Source organism: Botryllus schlosseri, chromosome 11 (assembly GCF_051294905.1).
Source record: "Botryllus schlosseri isolate E-star chromosome 11, Bs_hap1, whole genome shotgun sequence".
In the NCBI taxonomy this organism is placed as follows: domain Eukaryota; kingdom Metazoa; phylum Chordata; class Ascidiacea; order Stolidobranchia; family Styelidae; genus Botryllus; species Botryllus schlosseri.
In genome coordinates, this window is record NC_137246.1 from 5,973,988 (window position 1) to 5,989,105 (window position 15,118).

Here is a 15,118-nt window from a genome sequence, read left to right on the forward strand (position 1 = left end):
GTGCATGCCTCCTCTTTACATCGCCTAGGCCAAGGTGGGTGTCAGATTCCATAGACTACTCCTTGTCGCTTCGACATCTTCCTGTCTTTTCATTGTATCGCATTTTTGTGGTGTATTGAACTGATAAAATTGCTAATAAACCAATGATGATGATGATGATGATGATAATAAACCTGATTGATTGATTGATTGATTGAGGCTATGATATATTCGATTATATATATTTTGAATGATTGAACTCACGAACGAAAATGTGAAGACGATTTCTCAGAGACGATCATAGACGATTTCAAATACTGTATATCTTACTGTAACCCATATGATTGTGGAATATTTATTAATGGAATAATCATTGACATATTTTAAAAACTGCCGAGTTGACAAGTGGGGAATTGAGATTCTCGATGGTCGAGACAAATAACGTTCCAGTCTAGTGGGTATATATATTCAGCGTACCGCTTTCTACATGCAGTCCGATATCAGCGATATACGAAGTTTTACGAACGAGTGCCGTTGAGTTGCTGACAATCATATTAGAACTACGTAGTTCTTCGTGATGGCGGAGTATCTTGCTTCTATTTTCGGGACAGAGAAAGACAAGTGAGTGTACCTACCTCGTTTTCAAAACATTCGTTTGGTGTTAACGTGATTTGTTTTGCGTGTAGGTGTAGCGTCACCCGTATGGCCCATGGGCCGGTATGGCGCATTGGCTGGCGGGTTTGCGCACAATGAGCTTTCCGCTTCGTCGTTGCTCATGCCTTTTGCATCTGTCAAGTGATGCAATTAATAACGAATATGTCAAATTAAACCTTAAATCTCGATTTATTGTTCAATTTATATGGATTATTGTGCTGGGGTGTGCAAGTGGGCACCATTTTATTGCTAGGGTTACACTTGTTACAGTATATAGTTGTTAAGCGCAATTCTGTGTTATTGATTGTGTTATCTGATACCGGTCTTGAATTCCAACATTTTCTATAACGGCACTTTCACTTATATTAGTTATAGGGTTAAATAGCAATGATGAATTTATGACAAGTCAATGTAAAAAACTAAAGTACGGTATTTCATTTCTGTAAATTTATCGTTTGCAAGATTTAACTGTAGCCCACATCCATGATTTTGTGCGAGTAAGGATTGATATGTTTTATTCTGAAACCTTTCAAGGCATCTTTGTTTTTTTCTTGCAGAGTCAACTGCTCATTTTACTTCAAGATTGGTGCATGTCGTCATGGAGATCGTTGTTCTCGCTTACACAACAAGCCCACTTTCAGTCAGGTTTGTCAAGCTCTGAGTAGTGCACCACTACTATTTTCTAGTCTCGTGCCTAATGTCATTGAAAATAAATTGAGTTTGTTTTCGCAAATTATTTCATATGTGTTGATTTGTGTTTGTGTGGTGGTAATATCCGTGATATGTGTTTTGTTCTGGATTTTCCCGAACAGGTTGCCTATCTTGTACGTTGTGTGCTTACTATGTTTCAATATTTCCAATGTTTAATGACATGCATAACCCTTGATTTCATATACAATGTAGGCCTATCCATTACTGATGATTATAGTATGAATCAATACTTGAAAACTAGATATGTCTAGTTGGAGTAATTCCAGAAAAATGCAGATGATTCTAATTTAATTTGTGAACTTTTTCTATGCTCTAATTGAAATTCTAATCTAATTTCAGGTTTTCCTGAAAATGCTGCAGCTGAACTCTATAGTGCAAAACAAGCCAAACATGATGTAGCCTACAGACATTTGCTATTCTTATGCTTAGGAGATTTATTTCTGATTTGATATGAACTGAACTTGGTTTTTGTTATATTTTATCTGATTTGGAATTTTATTCAATTTCCAAGTTTTTGGGAATTCAACAATGCTATTTCTAATGGAATTGGGGAAAAAGCTGTGCAGCTGTAATTCTAATTCTAGCTTAATTTGGAAAAGCTTAAAATTTTCAAGTAGTTCAACTCCCGTATGAATGACAGATGAAAATTACTTTGGTCGCTTTGTGTTGTTTTTACCAGTTGGTCGTATATATATATGTGATGCATGTCGCTTATTTCTTTCAGACGATCATGCTGCAAGGGCTGTACCAGAATCCTCAAATAACCAACTGCTCGGTGCCAAATGGTAAGATTATAATTATTCAATTATCAGCTTACGTCCACTTTAACGATATGTGCCCTTGATTGTGTGCAACTATCTAAGTGCCTTTCTAGTCAACACTTGACAGAAGTATTTCGATATTGTGTTCGGTACTAATCCAAAATAATTACAATTACAATTATTTTTTTAGATTTCATGGAGGAATAGATTGCACTTTAAAATTCCAATTTTATATCAACCATACTGCTTCGAGGTACATTTTGCAATAATGTTTTTTTGTGGAAACAGAACACCACATGGATTTTCACGTCCGGCCCTCCCCCAATATTTTTCATCCATAACTTCTTTTCATCGAGTTTAGAGCAAAAAAGTTGATTTTGTCCAATTCCTTTGCCCCAGAATTGTATAATTAGACATTTTAATTGGTTCTCCACCATCAATGAAGCAAAAAATTTTTAAATAAAGATTTTTGCATGCAATGTCACCTAGTGACAAAAGAATTTTGAATTGCATTATCTTTTGAACCGTTGGAAATTTTACAATTTTTTTTTTCAATCTACTTAGAATTCCAAACAGAACAACATTTGTAAATATTGGACAATTCTGAGGGCATGCATTACAAATTACAAAAAAATTGCTAAATTATAATGGAATGAGTCAATGCTATTTGTATTTTCTTCCAGTATTCCCGCCCACCGGCGAAGTGAGTGACGTCGAAATGCAGGAACATTACGACGAGTTCTTTGAGGAGGTTTTTACCGAGTTGGAGGAAAAGTACGGAGAGATCGAGGAAATGAACGTGTGCGACAACTTGGGAGATCATCTCGTCGGAAATGTGTATATCAAGGTGCAGTGATCTAATGAATGCTGGCTAGGGCTGTTCAAAAATATCTTTTTTTTCCCGATTCAAGCGTTTCACCTCTCAAATCGTCAGGTTGCAGTAGAAAACCTTGCTCACAAAATTTCACTTGATTCCAACCAGTCAAGGCCTCCGCAGACCCAATTAAAATTTTTAATTTATTATGGAAAATTTAAAAAAAAAATTCTAAATTTTTCTGCCAGCCCCATGAAATTGTTGAGCTGTCTTCAAAGACGTTGCAAAACAAATTTGAGTCAATTCCGACCAGTAGAAGCGGAGTTATGTGAGTTTTTCGATGATAATCCTCGGATTATCCTTAATCGGTGATAATCCACGATTTATCAACGTAAAACTTACATAACTCCGCTTCTACTGGTCGGAATTGACATAAATTTGTTTTGCAACGTCTTTGAAGACAGCTCAACAATTTCATGGGGTTGGCAGAAAAATTTAGAATTTTTTTTTTAAATTTTCCATAATAAATTAAAAATTTTAATTGGGTCTGCGGAGGCCTTGACTGGTTGGAATCAAGTGAAATTTTGTGAGCAAGGTTTTCTACTGCAACCTGACGATTTGAGAGGTGAAACGCTTGAATCGGTAAAAAAAAGTTATTTTTGAACAGCCCTAATGCTGGCGGCATTTTCATGAGTGGTAACTTCCTAGTTGATTGGCCAAATTTTGAACCGAGGCTTGTGGGTAAGACCTTACTGTCCGGCATTGTAGAAGTTGGCTAATAGTTAGGCAGAGATGGTCATTGCCTCATCAGTATTTAAAGAAGTACTCAAAACATTTTATAGTAGCCTACTGACTTAGGTTTTTAATACTTGCACTATCTACTCATGTAATTTTGTGTTTAGACTACTTCCGTTTTTATTTACACAATTTTCAGATGACAACTTTTGATACTTTGGTTTTTGAAAAGTTTGGGGATAACTTTGCATCACTTTTATGAATGGAATTTTTGAATAACCGCTTGAAATAGCGTATGTATCATGGTGACTGGATATATTTTCCGATATTGTACGAATTCGAGGGGTCATTACTTGTTATGCGTTAGTCACAAGGTTCCGAGTCACAAGTCAATCTCACTTTTATAGTTTTGACTCGAGTCAAGTCGAGTCATTTTCAATTCACCACCGTGTCAAGTCCAAGTCAGTGAGTAGAGGGTCGAGTCTCAGTCATATTGTTTTGACTCGAGTCCAAGTCATTGTGTCCACTGTTCCGTTTTCAGTTCAATCCTGTTCAAGACACTTTTTTCGACTCTGCTCGAGTGATATAGCATTGCTCGCGTTCATAATATAGTAATTTTCCTCAGTCTTCACAGTTTCAGGCCCTATTTCCCCGTATCAGGACTGGCAGACGAAATCGGCCTACTAATAATATGGTAACTTTACTGTTCTTTGAAGTCACATTGAAATGTCCGACTTACCCATCCTGGTCCCGAGTCATACACAATGACTGAGTACATGTCAAAACAAAAATTGACTCGAGTCTAGTCATATTACGCATTTGAAAAAATGACTCGAGTCAAGTCGAGTCGCCAAAAAATCGAGACTCGAGTCATTACAACCCTGCTCTTTGGTAGGGTGGGGCACAAAGATTCGAGTTGTCCAATCGGAATAGATTCAATTCAGTAGTGGGAGATGATTTTTGGGGTAGCCTACTGGAATTATGCCCTCCTTACATTTATCAACGAGAACTATAGTTTCGAAACTATATTCCACTGTGTAATCCTTGAAACCTCGCTTGGTGGTATGACGGCGTGTGAAACATGTAGCAGAGAGCTGCGCAGTGCGCACGTTTGCAGAAATGACCTTTTTGTGAGGGCATGGTTATCTCGCGGCATTGTCACAATGTGCAATGATATGGTTATGGTCGAAAAAATTCTGAATGACCTTTCATGTTATGTAGAACTGGCAACACATTCTTTGTGGTTGCATATAAGGTACATATTTCAACTCTTTACTTAATAATGAGTGATAGGCCTACCCGAATACGCGACTCAACGATCAATACTCAACTCAGAATGTAATCACTCAAGTATTCGATTGTCGGAACTAGGTAGCATTTTTAGTGACAGTTGTTTTGATATTTACTCGTCAAATAGTTTCCATATTTTGCAGCTCCCAAATTTTATTGTATATCGGTCTATGGTTGGAAATAGATTCTACTTGTACTCTGGGATTTAAAGACTTTAACTCGTTAGTGTGGGATTTTTGTGTGCTTTTAGCAGGGTTGTAACCAAGTCACAAGTCAATCTCACTTATATAATTTTGACTCGAGTCAAGTCGAGTCATTTTCATTTCATCACCGATTCAAGTCCGAGTCCAAGTCAGCGAACAGAGAGTCGATTCCAAGTCATTGTGTTGATTTATCAGTTTTCAGTTAAAGTCTTGTTAAATCCACTTTTTATAACTCTGTTTGGTGATATCGAATGGTTCGTATTTATAATATACTAATTTCCTCACTTTTAGCAGTTTCTGGTCGCATTTTCAAGTACCAGTACCAATAGACGTAATCCCAGGAGAGTGGTTACTTTACTATTCTTCGAAATCTCAATGAAATGTCGGTCTTGGCCGTCTGAATCTCGAGTCATATGACTTGGTACGAGTCGTGCGCAATGACTCGAGTCCAAGTCGAGTGAGTACACAGATTGACTCGAGTCTAGTCATTCCCGTATTTTGAGAAAATAACTCAAGTCAAGTCGAGTCATCAGAAAATTGTGACTCGAGTCGAGTCATTACTCAAGTCATTACAACCCTGGCGATTAGTGACAAGTGCAATTTCCTAGCTACTGTTGGTGAAACTGTGTGCAATCTGAAGACATGGCAGTATTTGCTTTTAGTTTCACAAAGAAGAAGACGCGGAGAAGGCTGTGAACGACCTCAACAACAGATGGTTCAACGGACAGCCGATACACGCCGAACTCAGCCCGGTAACGGATTTCAGGGAAGCGTGCTGCCGTCAATACGAGATGGGGTGCGTGGAATATTGTGTCGATGTTTCATTCCGATTTCTAGGGCATAGTTTGACGTGTTGTTTGAATACCCTCCCCGCTGGCATTGTGGTGCCGACATTGGCTTTCTATGTTGTGACTCGATCCTCTCGCGTACTCTTGTGTTTCTGTGCTGACCTTGGGACGATGTTACCAAATTTCTTATTCAATGACTTCCTTGAGAGACTTCTACAGACTACCATTCTAATTAGTTGACGGTCAGCTGACTACTATTATTTGGTGTAGTTGTGCATGCGCAGCTCCGGATCTTGAAAAGCGAGTAGTTCCAGTTGTAGTTGCGGATTTTAAAATGTTAGTAGTTACAGATCCAATTTAAGTTGCGAATTTCGCACATGATGTTAGAATTTTGCTACTTATCTTCATTTCTGGTTGGAATTGTCTGTCCTTACGAAGTAGTTGACCTGAAAAAACTTTTTGGACTCGAAAACTGACAAATTTTTGCATGAAAAAACTTTATTTTAACGAAATCTGGACCTATGAAGAATTCCAGTTATTACATCACGCATTATGATAGGAATAATTAAAATTTGTTGTAGTACAGCGAAAGATACTTTCCTTATTCACGGGTAGAAAGTATCTCTGCTTACTAAGTAGCTTGCCTAGATGGAGAACGTTCAACAGCAGCAGTTGTTGGCTGACAACACTGAAGTTGTGCGTACACTGCTGGTGACACACCCTGTTGCTTCTCTCTGACACTGTTATCTACATCACATCTTACATCATGCGCTTCTTGATATAAGAACCAATGACCACGCAGTCTTGCTTCTGTCAGGACATTGCGGTACGTTGAGCATACCACCATTTCAAGCTATTTGTCTCATTTGACCGTTTACGATTCACAATGGTAGGCACATTAAGTAGGCTACAAGCTGTGAAATGTCAAATGACAAGTTCACCTACAGTTCAAACATCTACAATACAAACGAAATGCAGGTTGCAAAAGATTTTTGACTTTATGAACAATTTTGACAAAATTTTGACTTATTTTGTCATGTCAAAAACAACCACCCTAGCGATTAGCTTTAGCTCTTGTTGCTCATTTGTAAAATCAGGTAGTTTGTACAAGTCTGTCCAAGGTAGCCGAGTAATGGGAATAAACAAGTCGCACAGTTTGCCTGACCTCCGATTTGGGAATATTAGATCCATTTTCGTGACTGGTGCTTTGCCTCGAATCATTACCCAGAAGGTGTCTGTTACAGAGAGTGCACTCGCGGTGGATTTTGCAATTTCATGCATCTCAAACCGATATCTCGCGACTTGAGACGGAAACTGTACGGACGCAGAAAAGAGAAGAAGAGAAGGTTTGTTTCAATTCTCAACTTATTATCTGTGATCAATGGAAGCGCTGTTTTAGTGTTTGTTTCTGCTCTGTCCAAGGTACGATTTTTTAACCCAAGTGTGTGAATGTGTCTCTGGTTACTTGTTGATTTCTGACCGAATTTTTGTGGTTCCGTGATCGTAACGTCAGAAGCAGGACTGATTCCGATATTTATCGTTCTGTTGGTCGTCCTTGCATTCATCTCTCTTGACATACTAGTTCTGAGGTTTTCAACCTATAGGCCATGACCCATATAGTTGGTTTGGTAATTAATAGGGCAAGTTTTTGCAGTTATTTTTTACAAATTCCGACAGCTTTCTAAATACTCAGACCTCAGACGTTATGTAGTATGGTGATTTATGCTGCACGGAGGAATCTTATATTGCAACTTTTCTTCATTTTTTCTTGCAACTTTTTCCTGTTTTTACGAATTTTCATGCAATTTTATGCAACTGTTTTCAATTTTCATGCAACTTTTTGCTAGTTTCTTCGATTTTTTATGCAACAAACTTTTTACTCTAAATATTTCGCACTATATGTAAATAAAGCACTTGATAAATTCACTATCAGTTAAATATGAGGTTCTTTTTAAATTGACATACATTCAGGCTAGAACTCCGAAAATGATATTTTCACTCGACCAATTTTTTCAGGCTATTTATTTTGTTGAAGTCGCCAACATTGAGTTTCTCTACAGTGCCTTGGATATGGAACCATTCGAGTATATCATACCCTAATAATTTCTAGGAACTTGTCCATAAATGCAACTTTTTAGTGCAAATTTGGTGAAAAATTAATGCAACTTGTAACTGTAACTTTTGTGAAAAATAAGTGCAACTTCCCACGAATTTGACTGCAACAAAAACGTGCCCTAGTAATTAGCTTGCCGAATAGGCCCCGAGTGGTGCTGCTTTTTTAGTAATCAGCATGTCTTTGCGAAGGTACTGACCTAGTTTCAAGTAATCAGAATACCGAATTTATATGTAGGCCAGGTAACGTTTTCATATTGAAATTTAGGCCGTGATCATCAAATCGAAACCATGAGAATGTTCTGTTCCGAAATGTGTGCCATGTCACATAGCCAGAAAAAACATTCTTTAATTTCGCATACCCGTCATCTTCTGCTCATTCCCAGATCCCGTTCTCCACCGACAAGACGACGTAGAAGTCGAGAAAGATATTAACACGGATAGTTGGCCGATGCTACGAGATGTCAGCGCGTCTGGATCCAATGCTTCTTGTCACCGAGATTTTGTAAATGTACTTGGCCGTTGAATTGTGACTGCTGCCACCCGCTTTGACCGCACGGATGAACTTTTTTAATGATGCGGTTCGGGTTACCGAGAGGTCCGCCTGTTTACATGATTGGTAACTCCCCGGGAGTACGTTGCTACAATATAGGTATCCTTTGACTCGTTTTGGACTGTGCGCGTATGTTTTTGCAGTTGTTTCAGCTCTGGGCAGTGGAGTGTAGGGGGATAGCTCTCGACTGTGCAAATCAGCCAAGGTTCCGTTAGACATAGGACGGTTTGTGCGTCAATGACAAGATAGCGTGATGGTGGACCGTTTGGCGGGTCAGACCAGGGCCAATAGCGGTAGCTTTAGATTGATACAAATTTTATCAAATTTCGCGGACTTAAAGCCAGTTTAAGTAATGTCGTAAATTGCCTTTGGTTGGACGGAAAGAATGACGTAACCCAATCGCAGTGAGCCGCGAGATTTGCTTGGGCCTACGCCACCGTAGGGCAATATGGTTACGTGTACAAGTAGGCTACATTAATATGTCACTTTACTTGAATGTGTGGCTGGAATTAGCAGTATGACATCATAGGTTCGCGTTCACATAGAACCTGAATAAAATGTTCGCATTTATACGAACCTGAACCTTTCGGGAGTTCGCACCATCAATACCATCAAAACAGCCTGGATATGGCTTTTTCAGGGCATAAATGGCCTATAGTATCCACTCTTTACAGCAGCGGTTCCCAACCTTTTTGGATATGCGCCCCCCTTGGCGATGGTCAAAAAAATTGCGCCCCCCCTTGCACTTATCGTCATGTTCAAAAGAGCACATCATCTAATACAGAGGTAGGCAACTTTTTTGCTAATCACGGCCATATTTCGATTACTTATGTACAGACTTGGACAACTAGGTAAATCTAGTTGTCTAATTTCGCTAAATTAGAGCGAAATGCCAATAATCTAATTCTAATCTAGTTCGTGAAATGTTCCTATCCTCTAATTTTAATTCTAATCTAATTTATTGTTTTCCTGAAAATGCCTCTTTGTCCGCGGCATTTTCCTGCGAGTTACAAGAATATCCCTCTCGCACAGTGAAATCCAGTGCCAAGCCGCTATCGCAGTAGGCCTGCTTACACCATGCAGTCATAGTAGTTACTGTGCAACGAATAATATCCATGCTGGCATAGTAGCTTGTAGTCTGCGAACAACATTCTAGTTTCGATCACAAACAACATCAGCAAAGAGAAAAAGAGGTTATCACAGGCCGTTTTCTAAGCGTATCGGTCTTGGTAGTGTCTGGGTCATTGCACGTCAAGCAACATGACCTCGCGGGCCGCGTGTTGCTGACCCCTGGTATATTGCAAAACGAGCCAAGCTTTGCACAGACGTAAACCATTCTCATCGTTATAGAAATGCACTGTTATTTGATATGAACTTTTTGCTGTATTTCTTTCTCATTCACAATTCATTCAATTTCCAAGTTTTTGCAAATTAAGTAATTCTAATCTAATTTGGAAAAAACTGTACAGCTCTAATTCTAATTCTAATCTAATTTGGAAAACGCTGTGTATCTCTAATTCTAATCTACTTTGGAAAAACCGTGTATCTCTAATTCTAATTCTAATCTAATTTGAAAAAAACTGTCTAGCTCTAATTCTAATTCTAATCTAATTCGGTAAAGCTGAAAATTGTCTAGTTGTCCAAGTCTGCTTGTGTAGCCTAAGGCCGCATTTCAGGGCATGGCCGTAATGAACTAACTGAACGAAAAATATCTATCTTAGTCTGTCCAGTCCATATCCATTCCCGGTGAACTCCGGACTATTCTACTTTTTACAACGGCATATTGTACGCGCTGAAATCGCGCGTGTCAATGTTATGGATAGTTGCTAGGATTGCATATTGTCGCGCGGCGCGAAAAAATTTTCATATTCTCGAAAGAATTCTTTTAGTATAGCAGTATCACATATTACTTTCAAATATTTTTCCTTTCTCAGCCCATGTGATCAGATTCACCGGTAGGGTTCCTGGAGGGAGTGCTTTCAAAAATTTAGGGCAAGTTATAAATGCTAATAAGTAATAATGCATCATCGGGTGCGCCAATTATTAATATTCGTTTTGTTGCATGCTGTTATTTCTTGACCCCCATCCCGATTGTCGATTGTATGGGTAGTGAAAATAGTGGAAATAATCGCCCAAATGTACCATAAACAAATATCTTTCGTGAGGAGCACACGATTCCGATTCCAGTTCAGATTAAGAAGGGCGCTACTATATAAAAATCGAAAGATGAAGCTATGTTAAATTGCGCGGAGCGCGAAGAAAATTTCACGATTAATTAAAATCTGCCCAAAATTTGGGAGCGAATTCGTAATTTCAATTGCATGTCGACGGCCGCCAACACATACTAATTGAATTAGGTGTCGACGGCCGCACAAATTCCCTTCTATCACGGCCGCAGGTTACCCATCCCTGATCTAATAGTCAGTGTTGGGATCAAGTCACTACCTTCGAGTCACGAGTCATTTCGAGTCATTGCACATTTTGACTCGAGTCAAGTCAATCGATTTTCGAAGGTGACTCGAGTCAAGTCAAGTCACTCGATTTTTGGAGGTGACTCGAGTCAAGTCGAGTCAAGTCAAGTCAAGTCACGAGTCAAGTCACAATTCAAGTCAAGTTGCCTTTTCGAATTATGAAGCATGCTTACGTCATTTCATTTTGCTAGCTGTCAGAAATACAGATTGAGTGGTCATTGATTCTGGACTCATGAGCGAATAAAGAGTTAAATATAAACGCAAGAAGGCGCTTATGCTCACATAAACGTAGAAATGCTAAACTACGTAAGTAAATAGCATAGCCCCGGATTATAGTTACCAGCCAAAATAGAAAATAGAGAAACGAATTGATAAGATGCAATACAATACCCAGTTACAAATTGATATGATACAATTCCAGCCTGCGCTATTGGTTAAGGACTATATAAACTACATTGGAATTCAATTTCAATAACACAAGAGGTTCGGTTAAGTTAAGAACAGAGAACAGAAACAAACATTTTGCTATAAAATTACTTGACTATACTAGTTTACGACAGCGTAAGCTTGGATCACTTCGTTTGCGATCAATTTATTTGTGCGAGAACAATGGAGGCTCAGTAAATCGCACGATCATTGAATGATTGGTCGCTCTCACAATGCAAGACACAATGATTTTTATCTACATCGATTGATTGATGACTTGAAATTGACTCGTGAATTTTGCTCCGAGTCACGAGTCAATCCACATTTCTGATACGTCGAGTCAAGTCAAGTCAAGTCATTTTTGCAAAGTGACTCGAGTCAAGTCAAGTCATTTAAAAAAGGTGACTCGAGTCTGACTCGAGTCAAGTCATGACTCGAGTCATCCCAACACTGTTTACTGAAAAACGGTCAACACCCTTTGTCAGACCTACTCAGGGCGTATTTTTGAAGCTGATTACGTTCGATATCTTGGCGAACCCCAGAATAAAGGCAAACAACCCCAGGTTCGACGCCACTTTCTTTGACTAAAGCATCTAAACGGCGTTAACCGACTATAGGAATAGACCGTTCTCCTGTATTTGCGATTACAATTAGACTTATTTCAGTAAATGATGTTAATTTGTTCATTTTTGATTGCATGTTTAGCGATGGTGATGGTTCACATACTAGAATCAATGAATGTGACACTAAATCAAGTGACAGAAATCTGCCCCAAAATAATACCGTTTAAAAAAAAAAAGTTTACGAGAAATAAATTGATCCTATTTAACGCCTTCATAATTCCGGACATATAGGTGTATTTTAGAATTTCCTCCCGGAGGCAGTTTTAATGATGAAATTACGGACATGTCCGGGAAATTCCAGACGTATGGCAACCCTTGGCTACATTGTCTTTATTATGAATCTGAATTACACATGCGAGGTGATTAGGCTGCGTAATGGTGGCATATTAATGAACATTGAACAGGCATTAAAGTGAGCGAATTTCCTGTTCAGTTGACACAGTCCACGCAGCACCATTCTGAAGTAGTTTTTATGTTTTGAATCCGAGAAACATATCGCCGGCCGCTCAGAATCACTCCGCGCGTTGCGGTTTGCCCTGGTCTGGCAGGCCTACACCGCGTCAGCACAAATATCAATAGCTTCTCTCAGCTATACTTTCGTGAATGGACTTGCGATATCAATAGAGTCTATAGGATCGGAGTCGAGTTTGGTAGGTTGACGATTTTCTTCTCGCGAGCGGATTTAATATTGAATCAGTTACACTGCGAGAACCATACATAAAACGCATGGTTGAATATTGACGAATGGAGTCTGCCAGTTGCTCCAAAATATCGATCACCCGGGTTGCTGAACGGATACAATCATTAAAGAATCAATCGAACTGGCATGTTGGTTTTGTGATAGTTCGTACATGCATGGCTTCTGTGATACGACAGCGTTGATATACTCGCATATCTGTTATACAACTATTTCGCATGGAAATAAGAAGCCGGTGATGTATATCTTCCTTTCGATCTTTGCGATGGTGTTTTCGGCGTAAATAAGCCAGTGAGATCAACGGATTCTCCAACGAACATACATGGCCAGATCACCTTCTACTGTAATCTTATATTCTTATTGTCATGATCATGGCGTTGGATTGCGGATTCAGTGTTGTTGATTCGCAAATTTGTTGAATTTTCTCTAGGTAGAGAGGCGCAGTTTGATGTTCTGACTCCGACTAATTGAAACTCTAACCAATGTTATGAAATGATACTAAAACGTATCGTTGCGGTTACTGAAGGTGTAATTTATTCGAGCAGACGACCCTCAACGGACTTAATTTCTTTATGCGAGCGCAATTCGTTGAGATTTTAGTGGAAATGGTATTTCTACTGATAAAGTCGCAACAAGCAAGGTATTAGTGCCTGATACACAAATCAGCTATAGGACGAATCGCTGCTATTAGGAACAATGGTTCAAAATTAGGTTGATAACTGGGCAATAATATTAAATAAAATAATATAATAAACACATAATTTTGTGAGTGCATTCACAGCAATGCGAGAGTCAGGGCTCTATGAAGACAATATTAGGTGTCCGAGCTGCAGTCAGAGTCGACGTGTTTAAAGTTTCAGGAGTCGAATTCAGAGTCAGAGTCGGTGTATTGAAAATGTCTGGAGTAGGAATCGGTGGTAAAGTGAACCGACGTAGTACTCCGACGGTCATGTCATGATACGCATAATGATATCCATGCCCGCGGATATAAACCTATCATCTCTATTCTATCTCTAGCAAATATATTAGTCTCATACACCATAGGTCTACACCAGTGGTTCTTAACCTTTTTTCCTCCAGCGCCCCCTTTCAAAAATTATCGTGCTCTAGCGCCCCCCACCCCTAATTGTAAGGAATGTAATAAAGACAATGGGTAGGAGGGAGGGTCGTAACATCACTTCGTCAGCCCCCTCTAAAACGATTGTCTTGCGCACCCATAGCGTGATAAACCAAACTTCTGGAGGCTTCACCCCCAAGAACACCGTCGCGTGATTTCGATGGTCCGCAAAGTTTTGAATAATGCATGAATGAATAGGTGGTAATTGCATATATATGTCGATATAAACTTTTTATCCTCTCAGCCTACGTAATCAGATTTACCAATAGCGCTGAGTGAGCTGGTGTCTTGGAAAATGAAGGCCACGTAATTATTAAATGAACATGTTCGGGCGTGCCCGTAGGTACAATTACTTCGTTATACATGTTGATATTTTGTTACCTCTTGTCCGCTATATATTCAAAAGATATTGCAACGCATAAACGTATTAAACTAAAGTAAGCACACGATTTAAAACTGGTATTTCTTCACTGGCAAATAATTTTTCTCTGATAGATGTTATTTGTCATGTCGGGTGCATATTGCGACGGCATGATAATTCGGCACGAGTGATTTAAGCACCTATGGACAATTAGACATCGAAGTTTACGATCAACATAAGGGCAATCCTCTTCGGCTAAGGTTTTCTCGCTGAAGATCTTTTTGGTACACTTCTTGGAGTCCCATATTGACCGGAACTTCATATGTCTTCGTGCATCGTGGCACGATAATGGCCGACGCTGAAATGCCTATTTCTATTTTCTATAATTATGCGTCTTTTTTCTTGGGGGAGTCGTCAAAACATGATGTGTAATTTAGGTTCATTCACCGAACTAATTTAGCGCACCCCTCGAGCTCACCCTCCCGCCGATTGAGGGTTTGGGTTGCAGCAGTTTCGGTCCTGAAAAGAGGTCATAGTCTAGTCGGTCTTTTCGGGACTTTAGTATTGGAAATATTTCGCGCTTTGATCGCGCTCGAGGACCACTCGACTATAATTAACCATATAATAATTATATGAGGTATATTCGGGGTCAAATCAAGGTTGTTATAACAACAATCGGGTACGGTGTCATACCCTGTGGTTCGAACCATCCCGAATCCACATCAGCGATTGGCAATACGGAGAAATTAGTGATATTGGATTTTGTTTTAGTGCTTTATGTGACTAGGTAAGTCAACTGAGAATGGGATGAATATATCTGCTA

The 15,118-nt window shown here is 39.2% G+C and overlaps 1 protein-coding gene across 1 annotated transcript; it reads left to right on the forward strand.

The window, feature by feature from the left end:
- The first annotated feature begins 466 nt into the window (after positions 1 to 466).
- LOC145450970 (splicing factor U2AF 35 kDa subunit-like) lies at positions 467 to 8,715 on the forward strand. The gene is made up of 7 exons (XM_080329466.1): positions 467 to 600; positions 1,191 to 1,278; positions 2,069 to 2,129; positions 2,789 to 2,952; positions 5,810 to 5,943; positions 7,180 to 7,281; positions 8,434 to 8,715. The coding sequence occupies exons 1-7, from the start codon at positions 557 to 559 to the stop codon at positions 8,480 to 8,482; spliced, it is 642 nt and encodes a 213-aa protein (XP_080185592.1). The 5' UTR covers positions 467 to 556; the 3' UTR covers positions 8,483 to 8,715.
- The last annotated feature ends 6,403 nt before the right edge of the window (positions 8,716 to 15,118 follow it).

Excerpts from the sequence above, each read along its gene's own strand:
- LOC145450970 (XM_080329466.1), top strand. The coding sequence starts at position 557 with ATGGCGGAGTATCTTGCTTCTATTTTCGGGACAGAGAAAGACAA. Across the intron at positions 2,130-2,788 it reads CAACTGCTCGGTGCCAAATG|TATTCCCGCCCACCGGCGAA; the intron begins GTAAGATTATAA and ends ATTTTCTTCCAG. Across the intron at positions 2,953-5,809 it reads TCGGAAATGTGTATATCAAG|TTTCACAAAGAAGAAGACGC; the intron begins GTGCAGTGATCT and ends ATTTGCTTTTAG.